The sequence below is a fragment of the Dreissena polymorpha genome, chromosome 3 (genome assembly GCF_020536995.1).
Source record: "Dreissena polymorpha isolate Duluth1 chromosome 3, UMN_Dpol_1.0, whole genome shotgun sequence".
Classification (NCBI taxonomy): domain Eukaryota; kingdom Metazoa; phylum Mollusca; class Bivalvia; order Myida; family Dreissenidae; genus Dreissena; species Dreissena polymorpha.
The window spans coordinates 131,964,521-131,990,135 of record NC_068357.1 but is presented as its reverse complement, the minus strand read 5'-3'; the positions used below and the strand labels follow the sequence as shown (position 1 = coordinate 131,990,135).

The following is a 25,615-nucleotide window of genomic DNA, read 5'->3' as shown; positions in this document are numbered from 1 at the left end:
AAAAATTGAATTGATACATAGTATTACATACATGTACAATACAAACAGTTATTTTCAGAAGAAAAAGCTTATTTAATCATCTCAAAACTCGTAATGAATTCCTTGTTTTATTGTTGTATAATGATGCAATACTTTAACAAATTGTTCACATAAGCTGATGGGCGAGTAAGGTTTTTATTGTAGCATAACACAAACATCAATCTGATTGTAAAATGAATTTTCAATAAATCGAGACAAAATTGTATTGAATTGTGAATAATTATAGAATCTGGCATGATTTCATGAGGAGGGATAATGGTTTCAACTTATTTGAAGCGTTAGTTAAGGCCATAGAAAATAAATAACTAGATTCTCAACCAAATTTTGGGGAAAATTCGTTTCATTTTTTAATTTTTATTTTTCATTTTGTGTGTCGGACCTATATATAAGTAATGAAATGTTCATGAATTTGTTGGTTTATATGCATAACGCCAATATGTATGTAAAATTATATAAAATAAAAGACATAAATTATCAAAATTTGACTATTGTGTGTTAATTTACCCTTTTAATATCATGTTAAACATATTATAACATTCAATAAAACATTTACTAGACAATGCATTGACTAGACAAAGTATTTAAAAAATACAAATCTTTAACAGAACCCTTTACATTATTTTTTCAGTATGAGTAGATATTATTGATTAAAACATGGTATGCATTCAACAGACATTATTTACTATTTCAAGTTCAGTTTGTATTAATTGGATGAAGATGTTGAGAATGAAGATGATAAACATGCATTTAATATGGGAACTTTCAGGGGTGTCTCCAATACTAATAAAATTTCCTAGACAGCCGACAGTTTGACTAACTGTACATTAGGTGACACCTGTGTCAATTCTTATTTATTTCGGCAGACGAAGGCACAGACAATTTTTTGGCGGTATACTTTCAACGATGGGGCTTGATAATACCAACCACAAATGAATATTTTAAGGTTCAAATGCATCTTACAATAGATGAAAAAAAAAATTATAATAATCAGTCTGAAATTCACAATTTTGACGCCATTGTCGCTTTGTCACGTGACGAGTTTTCATTCATGATTTGGATACTTTTGGATCACCTTGACATTTTATGCTGAAATTGTAAACATTACGTTCGTTTTCTGAAATCTATTATTTGTGATTAACAACTTACGTCTGGTGGATTATAAGACTGATTTCAGTGTGAATCAGGTAGTTTTAAATAATATTTACCGGTACTTTGAGTTTGTATTTACACTACATTTTGTTTACAAAACAAGCCAGAATTATCTAAAATACCGCGAAATGTCATTCTGAATTTGAAAACACTTCAGCACATGGTATGTTACTAAAAATAGAAATAACGTCATATGACCCTGAAATCTCAGGAGATTCGTATTTAAAGAAAGTCTGTCACATCGCTGTTTTTCTCGATATGTAAGAGCAGAATAGATAAATTTTAAATGTTTAAGATAGTATTTTGTAAAAGAATATATCAGTTAAATGTGAAAAATGTCAATCTTTCCGATCAAGTGGTTGATTTGGGCCAATAACTGCATTTAAAAGCTGTTTTGGACCGGTCTTTGCTAACTGTCACCTTTTCGGGAATTTCTGGTTGACTTTCCTTATGGGGTTGGTCCATAACTATAATGTCGCGCCTGTCAAAATAACCAGAGGGCCATCAGGCCCTAAGGCGCTCACCTGAAAGCCAAAGGAACTAGACTATTCTGAAAAAAATGCAAGCTGATTCATGAAGATAATAATCTTGGACCAAAAAAGTGACTTTTAACATGTTTTTTATATTTGACCTTGTGACCTAGTTTTTGAGCTCATATGACCCAGCTTCAATCTCTGGCAAAATTTCATTGGGTCAAATGTTCTGACCAAGTTTCATGAAGATTGACCAATAAATGTGGCTAATATAGTGTCAACAAATTTCACTAAAGCCATATAAGGACAACTGCCCCCACCCCCTGGCGGCCATGTTTTTCAACGAACCATAACCATTTTCAAACTCACTAGAGCTATTGTTAGAACAAATGTTCTGATCAAGTTTCATAAAGATTGGATAATAAATGTGACTTCTAGAGTGTTTACAAGTATTTGTAGTAAATAGCCATGTAAAGGAAAAATGCCACGCCCCCTTGCGGCCATGTTTTTTAACGGATCTCAACCATTTTTGAACTTAGCCCAGATATTATTAGTTAAAATATTCTGACCAAGTTTCATGAGCATTGGAGCACAAATGTGACTGAGAGTGTTAACAAGGTTTTACCATACAGTAAAGCCATATAAGGAAAACTGCCCCGCCCCATGGCGGCCATGTTTTTCATTCAACTGGAAGCATTTTCGATACTCGTCCAAGATATTATTGGGACACATGTTTTGACCAAGTTTCATGAAGATTGGACTAAAAATGTGACTTCTAGAGTGTTAACAAGGTTTTACTAAAGCCATATAAGGAAAACTGCCATGCCCCCTGGCGGCCATGTTTTTCAACCAACCGGAACCATTTTCATACTCGTCCAAGATATTATTGGAACACATTTTCTGACAAAGTTTCATGAAGATTGGACTAAAAATGTGACTTCTAGAGTGTTAACAAGGTTTTACTAAAGCCATATAAGGAAAACTGCCATGCCCCTGGCGGCCATGTTTTTCAACCAACCGGAACCATTTTAGAACTCGTCCAAGATATTATTGGGACACATGTTCTGACAAAGTTTCATGAAGATTGGACTAAAAATGTGACTTCTAGAGTGTTAACAAGGTTTTACTAAAGCCATATAAGGAAAACTGCCACGCCCCCTGGCGGCCATGTTTTTCAACCAACCGGAACCATTTTCATACTCGTCCAAGATATTATTGGAACACATTTTCTGACAAAGTTTCATGAAGATTGGACTAAAAATGTGACTTCTAGAGTGTTAACAAGGTTTTACTAAAGCCAAATAAGGAAAACTGCCATGCCCCTGGCGGCCATGTTTTTCAACCAACCGGAACCATTTTAGAACTCGTCCAAGATATTATTGGGACACATGTTCTGACAAAGTTTCATTAAGATTGGACTAAAAATGTGACTTCTAGAGTGTTAACAAGGTTTTACTAAAGCCATATACGGAAAACTGCCACGCCCCCTGGCAGCCATGTTTTTCCATTAACCAGAACCATTTTCGAACTCGTCCAAAATATTATTGAGACCCATGTTCTTACCAAGTTTCATGAAGATTGGACAATAAATGTGACCTTTAGAGTGTTAACAAGGTAAATGTTGACGACACATCAGGCACGACGGACAAAAGGCGATCACAATAGCTCACCATAAGCACGTTGTGCTCAGGTGAGCTAAAAAGCGACATTCAAAGTTATGGTAGCCAGAACTAGCATGTATGTTAAATGTTATACTTTAGCCTCCTCCTTCTCCAGAGGATGATAAAATACTATGTGTCCAAATGCTTTATATTCATATTATAGAATACACACGGAAATTTGTGATATTAAACCTTTTTGTGCTAAACCTATGTAAATACTCATGATTAATGATTCTAGTCAGATTATTGTATTAATTTAAAATGCTGTATAACAACTATGCTGTTTCAAAATCTATATCTACAGACATCTATGCTTGAGTAGGTTCAATTTTAGCAGATTGCTCGGTTGATTGTTTTGTTTGTCTAATTATCTAAATAATTAATTGACTGACTGGTTTGATAAACAATGGCTGTTTGTAAAACATGCATACCCCCTATATGGGCTATAAGTTGTAGTAGCAGCCATTGTGTGAATACGTTTTTTGTCACTGTGAACGGTGGTGGTTGTTGTTGTTGGTGGTGGTGTGGTGGTGGTGGTGGAGGAGGAGTAGTAGTAGGAGTAGTAGTAGTAGTAGTAGCAGCAGCAGAAGCAGCAGCTGCAGCAGTAGCAGCAGTAGTAGTAGTACTAGGTTGGCGCTAAGGAAAAAAAATTAGTAGCCAAATTTCAGCACTACGATAACGACCCACATTATAACCTTATCTGCTCAATGAACGACATAATCATTTTCATGAATCTATAGGTATCAACAATGACTGTATTAAATTATCAATGAAGTCACATGTAAATAAATCATTTGTTACCTGAAATCAAATAATTTCATGTTTTTTTATTTTTCATTTATATTTATTTTCATGCACTGGCATAAACAGTATACAATGTTAGAACTTTCAGATATGCCCCGGTCTTTGATTGGGTGGGTCTTGCTTTGCATGCGTAGAACTTGTCATTGCAGACGACAGCAATAATTTCGCGCTATTTCTTATAACACGGGTTTTACATGGCATACCGGTTTTAATAATGCATAGTTAAGTTATAATCACGTGGCTATAGAAAAACGGTGTAAATCAGTTCTACAAATAGACACGATAAAATATACATGCACTGGATTTAATTTGTTACCGCATCAAATTATTAACAGGTTTTGTTTTTCACAACTTACTCGCCGTAGTAATTTTACACTGCTCACCAATTGAAATTAACTTCTCATAATTAATGATTGTTTACAGTACGGTAAATAGGTGTGATGATGATGCCCGAAACCGCCTTTAATGTACTGCTTTATTTACCGGTTTTATACCACGTATTAATGCTACAACTGTGATTCATTGTTAATAAACATGCGATAAACGCTTACTATGTGACAGACGTCAATCAAAAATAATAATCGCTATATAACTCCATAAACATTCTCGTAACCGATTGGACGTTAAATATCACAGTTTGGCGACTGGAAAGTTACCCGAAAATTTCCAGTGATGCATTTGTCAGCATACATGACTGTGTTATGTGGCTTGAATATACGATACAGGCATCCGGTTATCTCTTATCAATGGACTATCTATTACCACCTGGAGCTTTTATGGCGATTACATGTGGAAATCGGTACCGAGTTCTCTTTAAAAGTAGGGAATATTATATACTTATAGAGAAATATCAGGGTTTTTTGCAATCGCCATTTTCATTAACATTTTAAACTTTAATCGCAAGCTAAAAGATTCAATCGCCTTTGGCGATTTTGGCGATCGGAAACGCTGACATAGGTAGGAGTATGCATTACAAAAATGCAGTTAGCCTTACATTTGGTAAAATTTAAATATATTACAAGGGAGGCAAATGCTGTTACAATAAATTTAAACTTATTGCATTTGTTTCCCATGTATATAAGACAGATATAATAGTGTATTACCTACCCTGTCCTGCTTATATTTATATTAATCAACAAAATTAAACATTAACACAATATTTAATATACAAAATATACAAAAAATCTCATATTCTGATAAAATTTTTACTGATCCACTGTATTTTACTAAAAGGATGATGTTTCATTGGACTGATAATTATAGATTTAGGATTACAGACCAGTTGCTTCAGTAATATTGTTCAGAGTGTGCCCTGTCGGCCGCGTATGCATTCTTGAGTTATCATTCAAAAACCATTTTACTATTTCGAGTCACCGTGACCTTGACCTTTGACCTAGTGACCTCAAAATCAATAGGGGTCATCTGCGAGTCATGATCAATGTACCTATGAAGTTTCATGATCCTAGGCCCAAGCGTTGTTGAGTTATCGTATGACAACCACCTGGTGGACGGACCGACCGACATGAGCAAAGCAATATACCCCCTCTTCTTCGAAGGGGGGGCATAATAATCAATTTCGATATCCAATGTTGTGTTGCCATGTATTGCTCATTTTGTCATGTTAAACAGTTTCAACATTTTTTAATAATGTGTCTTACAGTGTTTTTTATGGCAATTTCGGGGCCAATATTTGGCTACATTCCCCTCAAAAAAAAAGAGTATATACTTTTCCCCCATTTTGTAAAAAAAAAATCCCCTCCTGAAGTTTAAAAAAAAATTGTTTTGTTTTTTAAAGAACTGTCTCATAATCATGATAAATATATCTCAAATTTATTTCATAAACAACTAACAATGTATATAACTCTGATTTATATTATTTTGACTTATTATAAAGTTATATTAAATAGATTTTCCTAAATCAGTGGACTCTTCATTTAATTGCATTTTTCTCCCAAAATGGCCAGGAAAAAGCCTGGTGTATCTATATTGTGTCAATATTTGTTGATAAAATCATTCCAATTTGGTTCATTTTATTGATAAAAAATGCTCAAATTTGCCATTTTATCGATTTAAAAGATCCCAATTAGACTCAAAATGGCTAAGAAAACTGAGACTCTGCATGAAGGCTGAACTGTCTGAAACTAATGTTGAAAAAATCATTGATATATATTTTAATTTTAAGAAAAAGGACAAAGACATTCGGCTGTGAATATTATATTCATACAAACATGTGTATTAATATCATTACATATAAACAAGTGAATTTTAAATTTTCCCCTTTTCCTAAAAAACAACGCATTTTTTCCCCTTTGGACGGGCCCCGCCACCAATCCCCTATAAGTGAAAAAAAACACTGTCTTACGTTAGGTAGTTGTATACTGTATGTGCTATTATGTTATCATGTAAATGTTGAGTTTATAAGTCAGTTTTAAAAGCTCTTCAGTGCTTGTGTTTATATGTTTATATACCCGACTTTATAAATAATTATTATCGTCGAAATACCTGTTATCCAACAGCACCTATTATCGAACGTTTTGTTTTGGTTCTGTATGCGCAAGCGCAAAAGTGCACATGAGGTCACATTGATACACAAATGGTCGTACATGAAGTCCATGACCTACTTAGCTTGACACAAATGCGCAGAAAACAGGTTAAATGAATGCATTTATTGTTATTAACATGTTTTTCGCTATTACTTTTTGAATGCTTTTATCAAAACGTGCATTTACACACCAAAAAGCATATTTCCCTTTGCAATTTTGATTGTAGCAGACGCAGACATTTCGCAGAGTCCGGGTCATGTGATAGTCATGCGACTTTGTATATACTGGAGTAGTTTTTATGCACTGTCTGGTAATGGGTCATGTTAACATCGGCCGCCATTTTGTTTTGTCTGCTAGAGGTGACAATAACCAGGGAATCATCGTTATGATTTCTTGAAGGATATTTGCTGGAAAACTTTACAGATAAGTTAATAAATGATTGAACTGTTAGTCATTTGTTAAAACAAAATGTTTTTGTTATTTTAAGTGTTTCAATTTTGAAGTAATTTCTTAGTTGTTCGATAACTGGTGCGTCCACCATACTTGACTTGACACTGGGACTAAAAAAATGGGAGTCCATTTACCTGGAGTAGGTACTGCAAGGATCAAGTGTCCATATCTATCCTCTAATAAGAAAGGCTTATAGCGACCGATGACTTTTGTGCTACAATAAGTTTTAACTATGCTTGCAGATTTGCAAAATACCGGCATGTCTAATAATTAATTGAAATATTTTATAGGCGACGGCACATTCGTAATTAACTACCATAAATAAATAAATAACTAGATCATCTTGAAAAATGTATGTGGAATAGATGATTGACGCAAAAGCATTTTATTTAACTGGAAATCACCGTACATGCCTTTTGAAAGAACTAGTTTGAAACCAAAATTTTTATTTTGGAAAGTGATGTGCAGCGTCGGCCATGATTTTTACTGTTGCCCGGATGTTGTCGCATGGATATCTTTATTGGTAATAATCGCAAAGTAGGTGACACTACAGTAAACTATGATGAACAAAGTGGCATTTTTTAAAGTGCATGTTGCAGATGCCCATGCAAAGATCAATCAATACACATTTATTAATGGATTTTGACCCACGTGGGTCATGATATACAAATGGACGTTCAAATTCACAATAATTAGGGGAGCTTTCATATGGTTATACAAGTTGTTTTTTTCAGAGTCATCAACCATACAGTAACTATACAATTTTAGCACGATTTATTTGCTGGCTCAGGAGTCCATGAAAACTTTATATTTGTTTTCCTCAATCCAAATGCATAGGAGATATAAAAGCTTTGAGAAATTCATTAACATACAGGTACCTCAATCAGGGGCGGTGTCAGGAGTTCTGGTTAGGGGGAGGGGGGGGGGCGGGATATTTAAAGATTTTCTGGGAGTCCAGTGGGCCGCTTGGGTGCAGGGCGAAGAACTGCTAGGGGGTCCAGGGCTGCCAAGCCCCTTGGAAGCTCCAAGATTTGTGATTTTGAAGGCTTTGACAACCACTTCTCCAGCATGTCATGCCTTATGTACTTTCATCAAAGTACCTTCTTATAGTGCCAAAAAAGTGCATAGTTTATACGTAACAGGGATGGATATAGCCAGAAGAAATGCTATAAAGGAGAACACACTGACGGTTATCGCTAGTTTTGGCGTTGGCGCATCCATCTTTAATGACATAAAATGCAGCGATGTGCAAAAAGAGGGATACATTAGAATCATCATATTCAACTTGAAACAAGAAATGTGTTTGTCGGAAACACTATGTCCCCTTCTGCGCTGCTTTGAATTTATTTTTTTGACCTATGACCTTGAAGGATGACCTTGACCTTGAACTTCCACCACTCAAAATGTGCAGCTTCATGAGTACGCAGCTTTGAAAAAAATATTTTTTCGACCTTTGACCTTTAAGGATGACCTTGACCTTGAAGGATGATCTTGACCTTGAACTTCCACCACTCAAAATGTGCAGCTTCATGAGAACGCCCAATTGAAACAATTTTTTTTTTCCTATGACCTTGAAGGATGACCTTGACCTTGAAGAATGACCGTGACCTTGAACTTCCACCACTCAAATTGTGAAGCTTCATGAAAACGCTGCTTTGATTTTTTTTTACCTTTGACCTTGAAGGATAACCTTGACCTTGAAGGATGACCTTGACCTTGAACTTCCACCACTCAAAATGTGCAGCTTCATTAGAACGCCTCTTTGATTTTTTATTTTTTTTACCTTTGACATTGAAGGATGACCTTGACGGATGGCCTAGACCTTGAACTTCCACCACTCAAAATGTGCGGCTTCATGAGAACGCCGCTTTGAAACAATTTGTTTGTTGTTTTACCTTGAAGGATGACCTTGACCTTGAATTACCACGACTCAAAATGAGCAGCTTCATGAGATACACATGCATGCCAAATATCAATTGGCTATCTTCAATATTGAAAGCATGTGTTTGTCAAAAACACTATGTCCCCTTCTGCGCCGCTTTGGATTATTTTTTTGGACCTTTGACCTGTCACCACTCAAAATGTGCGGCTCCATGAGATACACATGCATGCCAAACATCAAGTCGGTATCTTAAATATTGCCAAAGTATTCATAAAATGAGCGATTTTGGCCACATATATTTGACCTCTGACCTTGAAAGATGACCTTGACCTTTCACCACTCAAAATGTGCGGCTCCATGAGGTGCACATGCATGCCAAATATCAAGTTGCTATCTTCAATATTGCAAAAGTATTCATAAAATGAGCGATTTTGGCCACATATATTTGACCTCTAACCTTGAAGGATGACCTTGACATTGACCTTTCACCACTCAAAATGTGCAGCTCCGTGAGATACACATGCATGCCAAATATCACGTTGCTATCTTGAATATTGAAAACGTTATTGCATATGTTAAAGTTGGAGCAAACAGACAGACCAACAGACAGGGCAAAAACAATATGTCCCCCACTATAGTGGGTGGGGGAAATAAAAACGGATTTAAGAGAGTCGTAAGTTAAAACATTTAGCCATTTTCTGTGATAAGTGGACAATGTTGTGTACAAAACCGAACAAAAACGAGTGTAAATCGGTGATTTAGATCTATTAAAGTGTGAAACATCAAATGAATTGACTTTACTATGGCGATTTCAGGGAGGGGCGTACGCCGTGTCCGCCCCCCCCCCCCCCCCCCCCCCTTGGATCCACCTATGTCAATGTTTGAAAATACATGAATTCGCTATGTAAACATACACATTAGATTTATATAGGATTCCCAAACATTTCTAGATCTTCTAAAAGCTTCTTCATAATAGACGTTGTACAGTTTAGCAGCCTGTGAAGCAAAGTACATATACTGTTCAGCAATTACACTGCAGTCTTACAAGGATTACTAACGCTCAATTAGTCATTGTCGGCTCGGATACTACTTATATATTTATTTTCACCCCAAATCAAATGTCTCAAACTGAAAAATACAAAACAAAATTCTCTTTGAACAAAACCTGCCTCAACTTTCTTACATAGTTTCTATAATATAGTGGCCATAATACAAAGTATTTACATAAATATGAACATAATTTATTTGAAAAATAAAAGCCGACAACGACCCATTAAGTGTTTGAATTCCCAGGTACATTTTAGTATTTTTTCTGTACCCAAGGTACATTTAAGTAATTAACTGCATTAAATGTACACAGAAATATATTTTGCATATACTTCATACATTCTGAACAATACTTCTGAATGTCCGGTTGGTGTTTGTAAAATAGGCCAATGATATAAAGTGTATTGCCCATAAATTATTGCATAAAATTCATGTGGACCTTTAAATGTTGAGTAAATTAATACATTGTATAGTTAAATCAAGCGTACATTAACTTCATAACCTTTACTACGAAATAAAGTCGAACAATTCAATATAAAAAGACAATTTATTCCTGTAACTTTAACTTCCTTTCTTAACATTGACATGACAACATTTTTTTCCTTGAAGAGGTGTATGTACCTATGAAGGTAAAATTGCAGAATCAATACCCATATTAGACCGATGCATTATGTAACATAGTCGGCATTTTGCTAAGGCAACATAGCTCATACTAAAGGCCGTTGGTTGTCAGTTTGACACTTAGCACAAGTTGATTGAAAGTTACAGTATCAGGAGCAGATGATCAGATTGTCAGTGTAGTGGTCGGTGGGCATAGTCAGGGTGGTAGTCAGTGGACATAATTTGTAAAACATATGTTGTGTTTATAATATAACTGTTCATGTATAGAAATAAACGTATATTGTATTAAAAAATATTTGCAAGCACATCTTGCATATGTACAAGTTTCATCCGTAACAAAACACAAAACAATAATCAAACAAGAGGGCCAAGTTCGCTCACCTCAGAGGAGTCGGTTCATTCAATCTTTACCAAACGTCAAACTTGACCTAAATATTGTCCAGACAAACATCCTGGTCAAGTTTCATCATTATTGAACCCAAAACTCTGGCATATGGAGTGATTTTGTTTTTGTAAGATTTGACCTGGTGACCTATATTTTGAGTTGATATCCCCTTACCAAACATCAAACTTTTACAAAAATAAATATTATGACCAAGATTCATAAAATCTGAAACAAAATTGTGACCCCTGGAGTGTTTACAAGGATTTTGTATAATATAATGAAAATTTGAACAATCTAAGGGCAATAATTATGGCATTAATTACCAGTATGTGATAAATATAAAACCAATCTTTTCACCAAGTTTCATGATGATTGGGCAAAAAATGTGACTTTTTGAGTGTTCACAAGCTTTTTTTACAATATAAATATGAGAAAACTGCCCCCCCCCCCCCGGCAGCCATGTTATTCAACTGACCGGAACCATTTTCAAACTTAACTCTCATATCAAGGAAACAAATGTTCTGACCAAATTTCATGAAAATTGGGCAAAAAATGTGACTTCTAGAGTGTTCACATGTTTTCACTATAATACAAATAGAGAAAAATGCCCCGCCCACTGGCGGCCATGTTTTTTAACGGATGTGGACCATTTTCAAACTCGTCCGAGATATCCATAAAATAAATGTTTGACCAACTTTCATGATGTTTGGGCAAAAAGTGTGACTTCTAGAGGGTTTACAGGGTTTCTTTATAGCCAAAAAACTGCCCCCCCCCCCCACCCCCCTGGCAGCCATGTTATTCAACTGACCGGAACCATTTTCGAACTCAACTCTCATATCAAGGAAACAAATGTTTTGACCAAATTTCATGAAAATTGGGCCAAAAATGTGATTTCTAGAGTGTTCACATGTTTTCACTATATACATATAGAGAAAAATGCCTCGCCCACTGGCGGCCATGTTTTTTAACCGATCTGGACCATTTTCGAACTCGTCCAGATATCAATCAAACCAATGTTTTGACCAACTTTCATGATGATTGGGCAAAAATTGTGACTTCTAGAGTGTTTACAAGGTTTCTCTATAGCCAAATAAGGAAAACTGCCCCCCCCCCCCCTGGCAGCCATGTTATTCAACTGACCGGAATCACTTTCGAACTCAACTCTCGTATCAAGAAAACAAATGTTCTGACCAAATTTCATGAAAATTGGACAAAAAATGTGAATTCTAGAGTGTTCACATGTTTTCACTATATACATACAGAGACAAATGCCCCGCCCACTGGCGGCCATGTTTTTTCACCGATCTGGACCATTTTCGAACTCGTCTGAGATATCAATAAAACTAATGTTTTGACCAACTTTCATGATGATTGAACAAATATTGTGACTTCTAGAGTGTTTACAAGGTTTCTCTATAGCCAAATAAGGAAAACTGCCTCGCTTACTGGTGGCCATGGTTTTCAACAGACCGGAACCACTTTTGAACTCAACCAAGATATCATTAAGACAAACATTTTGACAAAGTTACATAAAGATTGGGCATGAAATGTGACTTCTACAGTGTTTACAAGTTTTTTCTTTTTTTTTTGACCTAGTGACCTAGTTTTTGACCGGGCACAACCCAGTTTAAAACTCGACCAAGATTTAATTGGGACAGCGTGTTTCCGGCAGCCATTTTGAACAGAGATCAATTTTTGTAAATAAAGATTAACCGCCACTTCAAAGAAAAACAAAGAGAAACAGACGAACCAGAGAGCCACAACAATACCAGAACATCTATCCACTACGCCGCACTGTCCCTTACCCGTCCATTGATTCTTTTTTTTTTGTTTTTTCGTAAATTTCTAAAACTTGCAGCATTTCGGACGTCATTTGGTATTCGGAATTATTTTTGGCTTCTTCATCGTATAAATTAAACATTACCAAATGACAAATTAACTACCTTATTTACTTATATAAACTATATTGGGTTGTTTGCCGGTGCGGTGCCTGCATTTAGTGCTTTATACGTATTGAGAGCTGTGTCAAATAAAAACCATTATTATATCACACACATAACATCTAAGATTTCCACGAAACTAGCGTCGTTCCTTCTTTATTTCATTTTCATTTCTACAATATGTTGTCCTACAAAAGAGCATCCATCTACCCATCTAAGGGGCAGTGTCAAAACCTGACCCCTTTACTAGGGGAGGCACGTTCAGGGTCGGATAGGCATCACCTATCTCATAACACCATGCCCTTTAAGTGCCTCCTCCAGTCAGCTGGAAGTGTAGCCCCCATCATGTCTCGTCTTACCATTTTTCAATTGGCCTCAGGTTTGGCGGGGGTACTCCCCGGACTAGTTGAGCGGGCGGTGCCCCTGGCGTCTGGCTGCGTGCTTTTGCAGCTCAAGTCCGCTCAAGCGCTTGCCACCCTCCTTTCTAGGGGTACTTTCTATCTTGGCAAAGTCGCGGTCCGGGCCTTATCCCCGTCGAACATGAGGACGGTTCATGGTTATATAGCAGGGATCCCGGAAAGCCAGGATTTGATGGAACTTCAGACATCTCTTTCTTTTAAACCTGCAATCTCTATCTCTGATATCCTGATCACTAATTTGGAAAGGGTTGAGCCTTATCGCCCTGCCCCACCTGGCTTTCCGAGACTGGTCAAAATCTCTTTTTTAGCGTCCGTACCAATCCCAAATAAAATCTTAGTCAAGGACACCAGTATCACCCTTGACATTCGTCCCTGCCCCGTCACACCTGCCCGTTGCTTCAATTGCCAGGGCTTTGGTCATATAGCCAGCAGGGGTAAATGCTCTAATACCACCTCTTGCTGCCGCTGCGCCGGCGCTACTTGCCAAAGAAGGTGCACAAACAAATTTCGTTTGTGCGCCAACTGTGGCGGCCAGCACTCTGCATCCTACCAGGGGTGCCCCTCCTATAAGAAGGCTATCCATATAGCCACCTATGCCAATTTTTATGGGGTCACCTGGTCCGAGGCGGAGAGCAGGCTACTTGCACCTGACACTGTGAGCCACAGCGTGGGCGCCCTAAACACTATCATCACAACCGGTTCCGCTTCTTCACCTAAACATGCCTCTCCCGGTTCTATCTCGCCCCAAGCCGGGAGGACATGCACCATAGTTGAGGGGCTAGTGGGTAAGAGTACCCCCCCTCAACCTATAAATAGGGAATCCCCCCCCAAGGTTACCTTTGCGGAACCGGTGACCAAACACACACCTGATTTATGCACCACCCCCCCTGTATCGCCTATCCAGGGGGATCCACCCACTCAGAGACGCCCTCCTGTGGCTACCAGGGGGTCCTCCCCGTCCACCACGTTGACCGACGGTGCTAGCGACACCACCTGTAGTGGTCCTACACTGTCGGACGACTCTATGTTTGATATCACGGGGAGAGACTCTCTGGTGTCAGTGCACTCCAGTATATTGGAGAACCCTTCTATCTCTGGTATCTGTGAAATAGAGGAGGAACCCCGAGTTAGTGTCCCCCCTAACCGTCCCAGAATGGTCGACTCCCAGACATCCCCAATGAGCTCCCCTTCCGACAACACCAGCAGACGTAACTCGTTTGCTGGGGACTCATTTATTAAAATCAAGGGTCCGCCAGCAACAGGTCCCACCTATAGGAAAATATATCTCAGCGAGCTGGCGGATCTGGTTGCTGAGATAATAAAGGACCAGAAAAGGCCCACTGGGAGTCGAGTTATATCATACATTTATAATAAAATTGATTCTCGATTCAAAAATTGCAGAGAATCAATAACAAAGGTTATCCCCCCTGAAAAAATTTTAACTTATAAAATCCATTCTGGAACTGGGGATCCTCCAATAGTAGTAGCAGATCCAGGATGCCCCCCCCCGGCCAGCGGTACCCGCCCTGCAAATAAGAAACACGTTCGGCTTGCCAGGACCCCCGCGAAACTCAAAGGGGCCTGTGCAGGCCACAAACTAGGAGTTAAATCTCCTCACCACTCAATTAATCAGATTAAACGCAAGTTAATTTCGCACCACTATGGACAGTAACCTGCAAATAATATCATTCAATGTTGGTGGTCTTTCCGCCAACAAATTTACTGAATTAAAATATTTTATTGACTGCAACCCTAATACCCATATTATATGTTTACAGGAAACTAAATTTTCAAATATTTCTGTAAAGCAAATACCAGGGTATAACTGCGAATTTAAGAATTATGTTACTTCAAACCAAAATATTGCTGGTGGTCTTGCCATATATGTTAAAAATACAATTAATTATGAACACCTGGGAGTGAACAACCAATTTAAATCGGATGGTAGCACTGCTATTGAGGCATTAGCAATTAAATTGGTTATTGACAAGAACCGGCCTCTTATCCTGGTCAACTTATATTCAAGAGGATGTGATCTTGAAACTCTGAACGGCCTCTTTAAGGAATTAAGGACCATTAAAGGACCCTTTGATGTAATATTCACAGGCGACTTTAATGCACATCACCCTGCTTGGGGTTCCATAAATTCAGATGCAGAAGGTCGGGCGGTAATAGAATGGTTGGACGAGCAAGATCTTATACTGCTCAATGACGGTTCTCCAACCAGGCTAAACCCCACTGGTTTAAACTCCCACATTGACCTTACTGCTGTTAATGCCAGGATAGCAAGTGCGTCTGCATGGGCAACTGTTAAAGATACCATGGGATCTGATCACCTCCCACAACAGGTTACCCTGCTCAACTATATTGCACAGGGAACTGAGGCCCAATGCTCAGGGGAGCAAAAGTTTTTATTGGATAAAGCTAATTGGGCTCAGTTTAGGGACCTCTGCTCAGATCTCTCCATTGAAGATGTTCACTCCCAGGATCCTAATCTGTTTTGTATTAACTTAACCAGCAGGATACTGTCCATGGCGGAATGTAGCATACCGGTCTCCTCCGGCAAGGTCAAAGCCAGAAATAGGGTCCCGTGGTGGAATGAGGCGTGCTCCAATGCGGTACAGGATCGTAAAAATGCTTTAAAAATCCTTAAAAAGAACCCCGCTGAGCATAATCTTCTTAATTATAGGTCCCTCGAAAATCAGGCAAAGCGGGTTATTTTGGACGCAAAAACTCAAAATTGGAAAGAATTCTGTGATTCAGCTATCATTAATAAGAAAAATACTAGGGATTTTTGGCAAAAAATTCACAGAATTAAAGGAAATTCATTCACTCCTGTACCGCTACTTAAATACAAAGGCGAAATTGCCACAACCCCAAGGGACAAGGCTCAATTTTTGGTACGACATTTCCAATCTGTCTCCAGTGACTCAAACCTTCCCGTTGAAACTCTGAATTATCAAAAGCGGTTTGAGACTGAGCACCGAAATATTTTAAATGAGCCTGGGGATAATAGCACGCCTCTCAATTTACCTTTCACTATTACAGAATTATTAAGTGCCATTAACAGCAGGAGCAACACCGCCACGGGGCCTGACAAAATAGCATATTTAATGTTTAAAAATATGCCAGCCATAACTCTAAAAATCTGGCTTAACCTATTCAATCAGGTGTATAGGACAGGCAGGATACCACCCGAGTGGAAGCAGGCCACAGTGATTCCAATTCCTAAACCTGGTAAAGACAAAAATGATCCAAACTCATATCGACCAATAAGTCTAACATCACATGCAGGTAAATTACTAGAAATAATGGTCAAAAATAGATTAGAACACTTATTGGAATCAAATAACATACTAAACCCCTTCCAGTCTGGCTTTAGGAAGGGGCGATCTACTCTTGATCAGCTAGCTAGATTACAACATGATATTCTTTCTGCAAAAAATCAAGGGCAATCAGTATTAGCAATTTTTTTGGACCTTCAGGCTGCCTTTGATTTAACATGGACCTTCGGCATACTAAAAAAGCTAGCTGACTATGGAATCACTGGATACTGTTTCCACTACCTCAGAGCATTCCTAGAGGGCCGTAAAATCCAGGTCAGGGTCGATGGGGAGTTATCAGAGGTAGCCATAACTGATCGCGGAACCCCTCAGGGGTCCGTAATATCCCCAACTCTGTTCTCCCTCATCGTAAACGGTCTACCTGATGCCGTAAAAGACTCAGGAATGGTTATCTCCCAGTTTGCCGATGACTCAGGCACTTGGTTAAAGGGGTCTAACATGTTACGCCTGCAAAAGAGGGCTCAAGCAGGCTTAGACTCCATATGGAAATGGGCAATTGAATGGGGATTCAAAATTTCTCCAACCAAAACAGTAGGAGTACTATTTGGCGAACAATTTCAGCACTCTTTGGACTTAAATTTAGGCGGCACCAAAATTATCTTTGAAAAAGTGGTGAAATTTCTAGGTATGTACCTAGATAAACAGTTAACTTTTACTCACCACTTTAAATATTTGGCAGAAAGGTGCGAAAGGGACCTAAATTTAATGAGAATGTTAAGAGGCACAGGTTTCGGATCAGATAAAAATAGCCTCTTAACACTCTACAAGTCCCTTATACGTCCAAAGCTAGATTATGGAGCCCAAATCTATGCATGTGCTAAGCCAAACGCCCTAAAAATGGTTGATGCCATTCAACACAAGGCCCTAAGGATAGCTCTGAGAGCCCTAAACTGTACACCGGGTGCACTGCTAGAGGAGGAGGCCGGTGTGTTACCTCTTGACTTGCGTAGAAAACAACAGTCCCTCAATTTCTGGGCCAGGGTTAAGTCTCGGCATGGTTCAAACCCCGTAAACAAACTTGTCGGGACTGGCACCTTCGTCAAGGGGAAAATACTTAAGCGTAAGCATGTCGCCCTACCTATTGGTGCGAGTATTAGGACCCTGGTTGAGGATGCCGGTCTCGACAAGGTACATGTAGCAGACCTGAGGCCCTCCAAGGCCCCCCCCTGGACGCTTGGACCCATTGATGTTGACCTATCACTCTCTAATAAAATAACGAAAACTGACTTGCCACAACTCATCAAGTCAGAAGCTCTCTCTCTTATAGATAATATGTATGCTGAGCATCTAAAAATCTACACTGACGGCTCCAAATGCCCTAACTCTGGTTTGGTAGCCAACTCTTTTGTAATCCCTTCAAAAAACATTAGTAAAACGCACAGGCTCAGCAACAATCTCTCTATTTTTACAGCAGAACTTTTGGCAATTAAATTCTCTCTGTGCTGGATATTGGTCAATAAACCTACTAAAACTGCTATTTTATCAGACTCAATGTCATCTCTTGAGTCCATAAAAAACAGAAATAGCAGATCTAGGCCTGATATTTTAGCTAGCATTTTGGAACTTCATCAACAGTGCCTAGATAAATCTCTAAAGGTCACATTAGTATGGTGTCCAGCACATGTCAACATCAGTGGGAATGAACAGGCCGACAGGGGGGCCAAAGAGGGCCTCTTGAGGGGGGCCGTAGATGTTGGGGAACCCCTGGCACCTTCTGAGATCTACTCCCTGACAAAGAAATTTGTTTTGGGCGAGTGGAATCTCCGGACCGACAATTTGTCTTCCCGTCGACATACTTTTACTAGACCTGCGAAAACCCTCAGGCCGCCTGACAGATACTCAGCAAGCATTGTGCTTGACAGAGCCATCACGCGCCTGAGGATGGGAACCACCCTATTACCCGGTGGCGCAGGAAAGTATGTCCTCGGTATAGACCCTGCATGTCCTAGGTGCCAGGAACCTCTCACTGCGCCCCACATGCTGCTACACTGTCCTAACCATAAGGCGCAGAGGGACCACCTTGAAGCTGCATTGCACTCCCATGGACTAGTTTTTAACCTTACCAACGTGCTAGACCCCAAGGGAGCAGCTAGGGGCCCGGTCTTCTCTGCCCTCTCCAAATACTTACTAGATTGTCAAATAATTGACAAAATCTAGGTCATAGGGGGAGGGAGAGCAGCCAACACCCACCTAATTATACAGTCTTGTGACTGTTTTCTTTTTAAAATGTGTAATCTCTGCACAAACCTGATGTAATCAAATAATTGTGTTGGATTTGTGTCGCTTTTACACAACCTTTATTTTAGTTTTTAATGGGTTTATTGTTCTACCCCGCCCTTTCTAAATCAGGCCAATGGCATTGACCTGGTCTTCTTTATTTTAATACATTTTTTATGAGAGCATGACGTTAGTCCACCATTTACATTTTTCAGTTTTTTAATACAATCATATTTTATGGCATTTCTTACTACAAGAAAGGACGAGGCTGTCCAGTAACCTGGGATTGTTGGCTGAATTGCACCCCCTCCCTTCCTCTTTGACACCCCACCCTTTCTCCTTCAAACTCGAAGAACCATGTCGGACTGGAGTGCACGGTGCAGGGCCTTATACCATTATAAACACCTATTTAGCCCTATCTAGGACAAAGTATTGTCGACCTTGTTGAAAGTACTAATCTTGTACCTTGGAGTACATTAAGGATTACTATAACTGCTATCTTGTGTAGCAATTTCCTTATTTTTGTGAAAACTGCTATTTTATATAGCAAATTGCCTTAATTTTATTATTATTGCATTAACTCATGTTAAAATTGCTATTTTTATAGCAAATATCCTAATTTTTATATTACATTGCTATTTTATATAGCAAATTGCCTCAGTTTTACTGTCTAATTGTTAATTGTTAAAATTGCTACTTTTATAGCAAATATCCTAATTTTTATATTAAATTGCTATTTTATATAGCAAATTGCCTCGGTTTTACTGTCTAATTGTCATCTTGGATACCATATAAGGTACTTTAGTACTATTTCTTCCAATGTTATCATCAGTATACTAATAATATTGGATAGATTAGAGCTTTTAGGGTTTATCTTAACGTATCTAGGTAATATTTGGTCTTTTTACCATTTTACATCTTACCATTATCAATTTTCCTTCAATAGTATACAAACTATTTTTTATTGACCGTGCACTCCCTCTGGTCCAGGGGAAACAACCATTGTAGACTTCATCATCATAATTACCTCCCTTGTACAACTGAGTGACACCACCCCTGCTGGCTCTTCTTTTCCCCCACCCATATCGGCCTACACTTCCATAAAATCTCTCCTTCTTTCAACCCTCCAGGGTGGCAACATGTATTTTAAATATATAAATGCATATAGTCCTGTACATATTGTAAATAATGTACATCTTGTACAAATTTAGCTGTCTGTCTTATTTTTAACTGTAAAGTACATTGTCTTACCCTTAATTTTTATGTGGCCCTATGAAGGTGACCGTTTGGAGACACGTAAGTTATTGCCCTTAACATAAGGGTTTATTACTAAACCCACTTTTAAAATATTGTTTTATTGCCACTCTGGGGGGATCTCTCTTTCCTATAGCCCAATCCTCCTTAAGTTCCATACAGACAGGGTCTTATGTTGGAGCATTACGGCTATATTCCCTGTCTGCAAGTGTTCAACATTGAGCCACATACATAAACTTGTACTCATTAATTTTTTAATAACTCAATACTTAATTGCAATATTAATATATAATTGAGAGTTACACGCTCTATGTGACATCATATATTGTCTTTTTTTTTTTTTTTTTTCCTTTCCTTCTCATACAATTACATTTTCACATGCAACTTCACTCTACATTTGAGAGCTGTTAAATCAGGCTCTGGCATCCCTATTAATAAATGTTCTTAGATATAAACATATCTCTCTTATGATTAGATCTTGTTGTTTGGCATTTAGTTTAAACTTTAAACATACACATAAAAATGGTACTTGACTATGCATGTAAACATATTGTGGCAATGTTCAACCACTTTGTGATCTGGAAAACCCTCAAATATTATTATATTGTTACACAAACATATTACACATCTGTGTATTCCTTTTTCTATAATTAATATATTAAATAGTCCTATTTGGATTCAAATTTTTAAACTACAGATCACAAAGTCTAAAGACTCCAACAAACCCATTGCAGTATATACTGAACAATGGGTCTGGTAATGATGCTGCCACATACAACAGTATGTGTGTTTTCACCATCTTTACTTATAAAAATTGGGCTATTCTTTCTCTCTCTCCTCCTTAAAAAACAATACAAAGAATAACATACAATAACAACATCATATGAATGATATAAATTAATAATAAGCACAGTAATGTAACAAAAAACATAGTAATCTAATACTATAAAACAAATCCAAGTTCTTTTGGATTAACTCATTCTTGTTCTTTCATTTATATTTTTGCATATCAACCATCATTGTTTACTTTTTCTTAAAAGTACAAAGTCAGCCGTGGGAAAATCTATTTTAAAACGGATTGACCCACTGGCAATCCTTAATAAGAAATTTCGGCCAATCAGCGCCATCGTTATATAAGCGCATCAACCAATTAAAACGCCGCTTTTTAACCGCGTTAGGCCTATTCACTGTATAGCACTGCGTCTTTTTAACGCTTCATGTAAAGGTTATATATTTTTAAACCAATAGATTTTTATTAAGGCACCGCACCAACACTGCAAAGTTTTATATTTATACCAATGGTACAGCCCAGTAAAATCGGGCTGTCCATTTTATGGCCGTTTTCGGCTTTTTATGCAGAGTTCTATGTTAAGCAGTGTGCTCGGGCAATGGTTTTTAACCGAAGTCCCGAGGGTAAATAACCCCAATAGTCATTGGGACAAAGCTTCTGACCAATTTTCATGAAGATCAGACAATAAATGTGGCCTCTAGAGTGTTTACGAACAAATGTGGACGTACGGATGTATGACGGAAGGACGACGGACAAAGACCAATCACAAAAGCTCACCTGAGCAATCAGGTGAGCTAAAAACTCTCACACACATGTCATTTTTACAAAGAAACAAGTTTATTTCCACAAGACTCAAATGTTAAATTGCGTGACTAGATTTTTCCACTTGCTAAAGTAAATAAACATCAGTTAGTATTATTGAGTACTTTTCCCATTTGTATCTATTGATTACCTACAATGATGCTGATGAAAGGGACAGTTAATATATTAAGCTGACAAAACTTTGTTTATCCCTAAACTGCGAAACAGCCCCAAGTATGAATACTTTAACAGTCCACAGTAGTCTTGGCTCCAAGTGGTGTAATTGATGGATCACAGCCCATCAGTTGCCATATTCAGGCACCAAACCCTCTCAAATGGCTATGGTCTCTTAGGAAGGGGATCTGTTAATAGGGCCCGGAGAGTCGGACTTTGTCATGTGGTGGCCTTGTTTCTCCCACAAGTCAATGGCATTATTAACAAGGATGTCCCCAGTGTCTTCTGGCACCTAAAAGGAAACAAGAGGGCCAAGATGGACCTAGTTTGCTCACCAGAGAGGAGTCGGTTCATTTAATCTTTACCACATGTCAAACTTGACCTAGATATTGTCCAGACAAACATCCTGGTCAAGTTTCATCATTATTGAACCAAAACTCTGGCGTATGGAGTGTTATTGTATTTTTAAGATTTGACCTTGTTACCTATATTTTGAGTTGACCCCCCTTTCCAAACATCAAACTTAATTGCTAACAAAAAAAACAAGGGCTGTTTGTAAAACATGCATGCCCCCCATATGGGCTGTCAGTTGTAGTGGCAGCCATTGTGTGAATACGTTTATTGTAACTGTGACCTTGACCTTTGACCTAGTGACCTGAAAATCAATAGGGGTCATCTGCCAGTCATGATCAATGTACCTATAAAGTTTGATGATCCTAGGCCTATGAGTATTCTTGAGACATCATCCGGAAACAATTTTACTGTGTAGAGTCACCGTGACCTTGACCTTAAAAGCAGCCATTGTGTGAATACGTTTATTGTCACTGTGACCTTGACCTTTGACCTAGTGACCTGAAAATCTATAGGGGTCATCTGCCAGTCATGATCAATGTACCTATGAAGTTTCATGATCCTAGGCGTAAGCTTTCTTGAGTCATCATCTGGAAACCATTTTACTGTGTCCTAGTCACAGTGACTTTGACCTAGCTACCTGAAAGTCAATAGAGGTCATCTGCGAGCCATGATCAATGTACCTATGAAGTTTCATGATCCTAGGTGTAAGCGTTTTGAGTTATCATCCGGAAACCATTTTCGTAAGTTAAGTCACCATGACCTTGATCTTTGACCTAGTGACCTGAAATCAATAGGGGTCATCTGCGAGTCATGATCAATGTACCTATGAAGTTTCATGATCCTCGGCATAAGCGTTCTTGAGTTATCATCCGGAAACCATTTTACTGTTTCGGGTCACCGTGACCTAGACTTTTGACCTAGTGACCTGAAAATCAATAGGGGTCATCTGCCAGTCATGATCAATGTACCTATGAAGTTTCGTGATCCTAGGCGTAAGCGTTCTTGAGTTATCATCCAGAAACCATTTTACTGTTTCGGGTCATCGTGACCTGGACCTTTGACCTAGTGACCTGAAAATCAATAGGGGTCATCTGCAATTCATGATCAATGTACCTATGAAGTTTCATGATCCTAGGCGTAAGCGTTCTTGAGTTATCATCCGGAAACCATTTTACTATTTCGGGTCACCGTGACCTTGACCTTTGACCTAGTGACCTGAAAATCAATAGGGGTCATCTGCGAGTCATGATCAATGTACCTATGAAGTTTCATGATCCTAGGCCAAAGCGTTCTTGAGTTATCATCCGGAAACCATCTGGTGGACGGACTTCTAGAGTGTTCACATGTTTTCACTATATACATATAGAGAAAAATGCCCTGCACACTGGCGGCCATGTTTTTTCACAAATCCGGACCATTTTCGAACTCGTCCGAGATATCAATAAAACCAATATTTTGACCAACTTTCATGATGATTGGGCAAAAATTGTGACTTTTAGAGTGTTAACAAGATTTCTCTATAGCCAAATAGGGAAAACTGCCACTATATACATATAGAGAAAAATGCCACGCCCACTGGCGGCCATGTTTTTTCACCGATCCGGACCATTTTCGAACTCGTCGGAGATAATGTTTTGACCAACTTTCATGATGATTGGGCAAAAATTGTGACTTCTAGAGTGTTTACAAGATTTCTCTATAGCCAAATTGGGAAAACTGCCACTATATACATAAAGAGAAAAATGCCACACCCAGTGGCGGCCATGTTTTTTCACCGAACTGGACCATTTTCGAACTCGTCCGAGAAATCAATTAAAACCAATGTTTTGACTAACTTGTATGATGATTGGTAAAAAATTGTGACTTCTAGAGTCTTTACAAAGTTTCTCTATAGCCAAATAAGGAAAACTGCCCTGCCCACTGGCGGCCATGTTTTTCAACGGACCGGAACCACTTTTGAACTCAACCAAGATATCAATAAGACAAAATTTTTGAAAAAGTCACATGAAGATTGGGCACGAAATGTGACTTCAACAGTGTTTACAAGGTTTTTCTTTTTTTGACCTAGTTACCAATTTTTTGACCCGGCACAACCCAATTTCAAACTTGGCCGAGATTTCATTGGGACAAAGCTTCTGACCAAATTTCATGAAGACGGGACAAGAAATGTGGCCTCTACAGTGTTTACGAGCAAATGTTAACGGACGGACGGGCGGACAGACGACAGACAAAGACCGGTCACAAAAGCTCGGCTGAGCAATCAGGTAAGCTAAAAAAAGCAAAATATGTTGCCTTCTAATCTTTCAAACCAGCATGACAATCACTTCATGATTAGAATTCTAGAAACAGACACAGCGTTAGCTAGGGTTATAAGCACCATCTCTTACCAAATAGTCAAGAATACAAACAATCAATTATGCAAGTCCAATTTATTTTTTAAATTAAAACAATAGAATGTATTCAAATTCACATTACAAATCTTCCACAAAATATGAAACTGATTTCATACTGCATTAAAGTTCATAACTAGCTGACACTCAGTGCACATACGCATGTTTTTTACTTGTAATATAATAAGACAAAATAATGCATTTTAATAAAACATTTTGCCAGTCTACCTGTGTGAGATATTGGATCATGTCTTCTCGGGATGCCATGGTGAGTAATGGTCTCTTTAATGTTATCAGTAATGATACAGCAACGTACACCAGTATCATCACTGACCCACCTAGAACCTTGTCAACTACTCTATAACAAAGATTTTCTTACAGGTTATATATATATATAGGATCTGGCACGAGTTGTCATATCATACCATATTTAATTAAACAAGTTCAGGATTTTGTTAGAAAGCGAGCCTTTGGCGAGCTTACTAACGAATTTCCTGGACGAGTTTAATAAAATATGATATGATATGACAACGAGAGTCAGATCTTTTTTATCACGTGCTTTTAAATGAGCAAATTCAATAAATATTTACGCAAACATAATGACAAAAATCCGAATGTTGTTTACATTTCATGATGTCATTTGACATTGCAATGTCATTTCAGCAAAATAACAAAATGTGTCAATAAACGAAAACTAAGCCAATGAAAACGCTTAAAAATGTTTATTACACATGTGTAATATAAAACAAGAGATGTGTTTGTCAGAAACACAATGCCCCCTATTGCGCCGCTTTGAAGCCATTAATTTGACCTTGAAGGATGACCTTGACCTTTCACCACTCAAAATGTGCAGCTCCATGAGATACAAAAGCATGCCA

General features: G+C 38.2%; 2 protein-coding genes across 12 annotated transcripts in view; both read right to left on the bottom strand.

Annotated features, from left to right (window-relative positions):
• Positions 1-7,627, bottom strand: part of LOC127871500 (protein SCAF11-like) — a 43,966-nt gene extending 36,339 nt beyond the window's left edge. The window contains exon 1 of one of the 3 annotated variants that reach the window (XM_052414488.1): positions 7,533-7,627. The gene's annotated coding sequence lies outside the window, so the exon portion shown is untranslated. Of the gene's footprint in view, positions 1-7,253; positions 7,463-7,528 lie in introns of those variants that run through there. The other 2 variants (XM_052414489.1, XM_052414490.1) reach the window with 2 other exon arrangements.
• Positions 7,628-10,581: 2,954 nt separating this feature from the next.
• LOC127871499 (TBC1 domain family member 7-like) overlaps positions 10,582-25,615 on the bottom strand; it is a 32,170-nt gene continuing 17,136 nt past the window's right edge. For all 9 annotated transcript variants that reach the window (XM_052414480.1, XM_052414479.1, XM_052414477.1 and 6 more), the window contains 2 exons: positions 24,966-25,095; positions 10,582-22,285 (listed from right to left, as the gene is read on the bottom strand). In XM_052414480.1, coding sequence (XP_052270440.1) covers positions 22,169-22,285; positions 24,966-25,095 — 247 coding nt within the window. In that variant the 3' untranslated portion in view covers positions 10,582-22,168. The remainder of the gene's footprint in view (positions 22,286-24,965; positions 25,096-25,615) is intronic.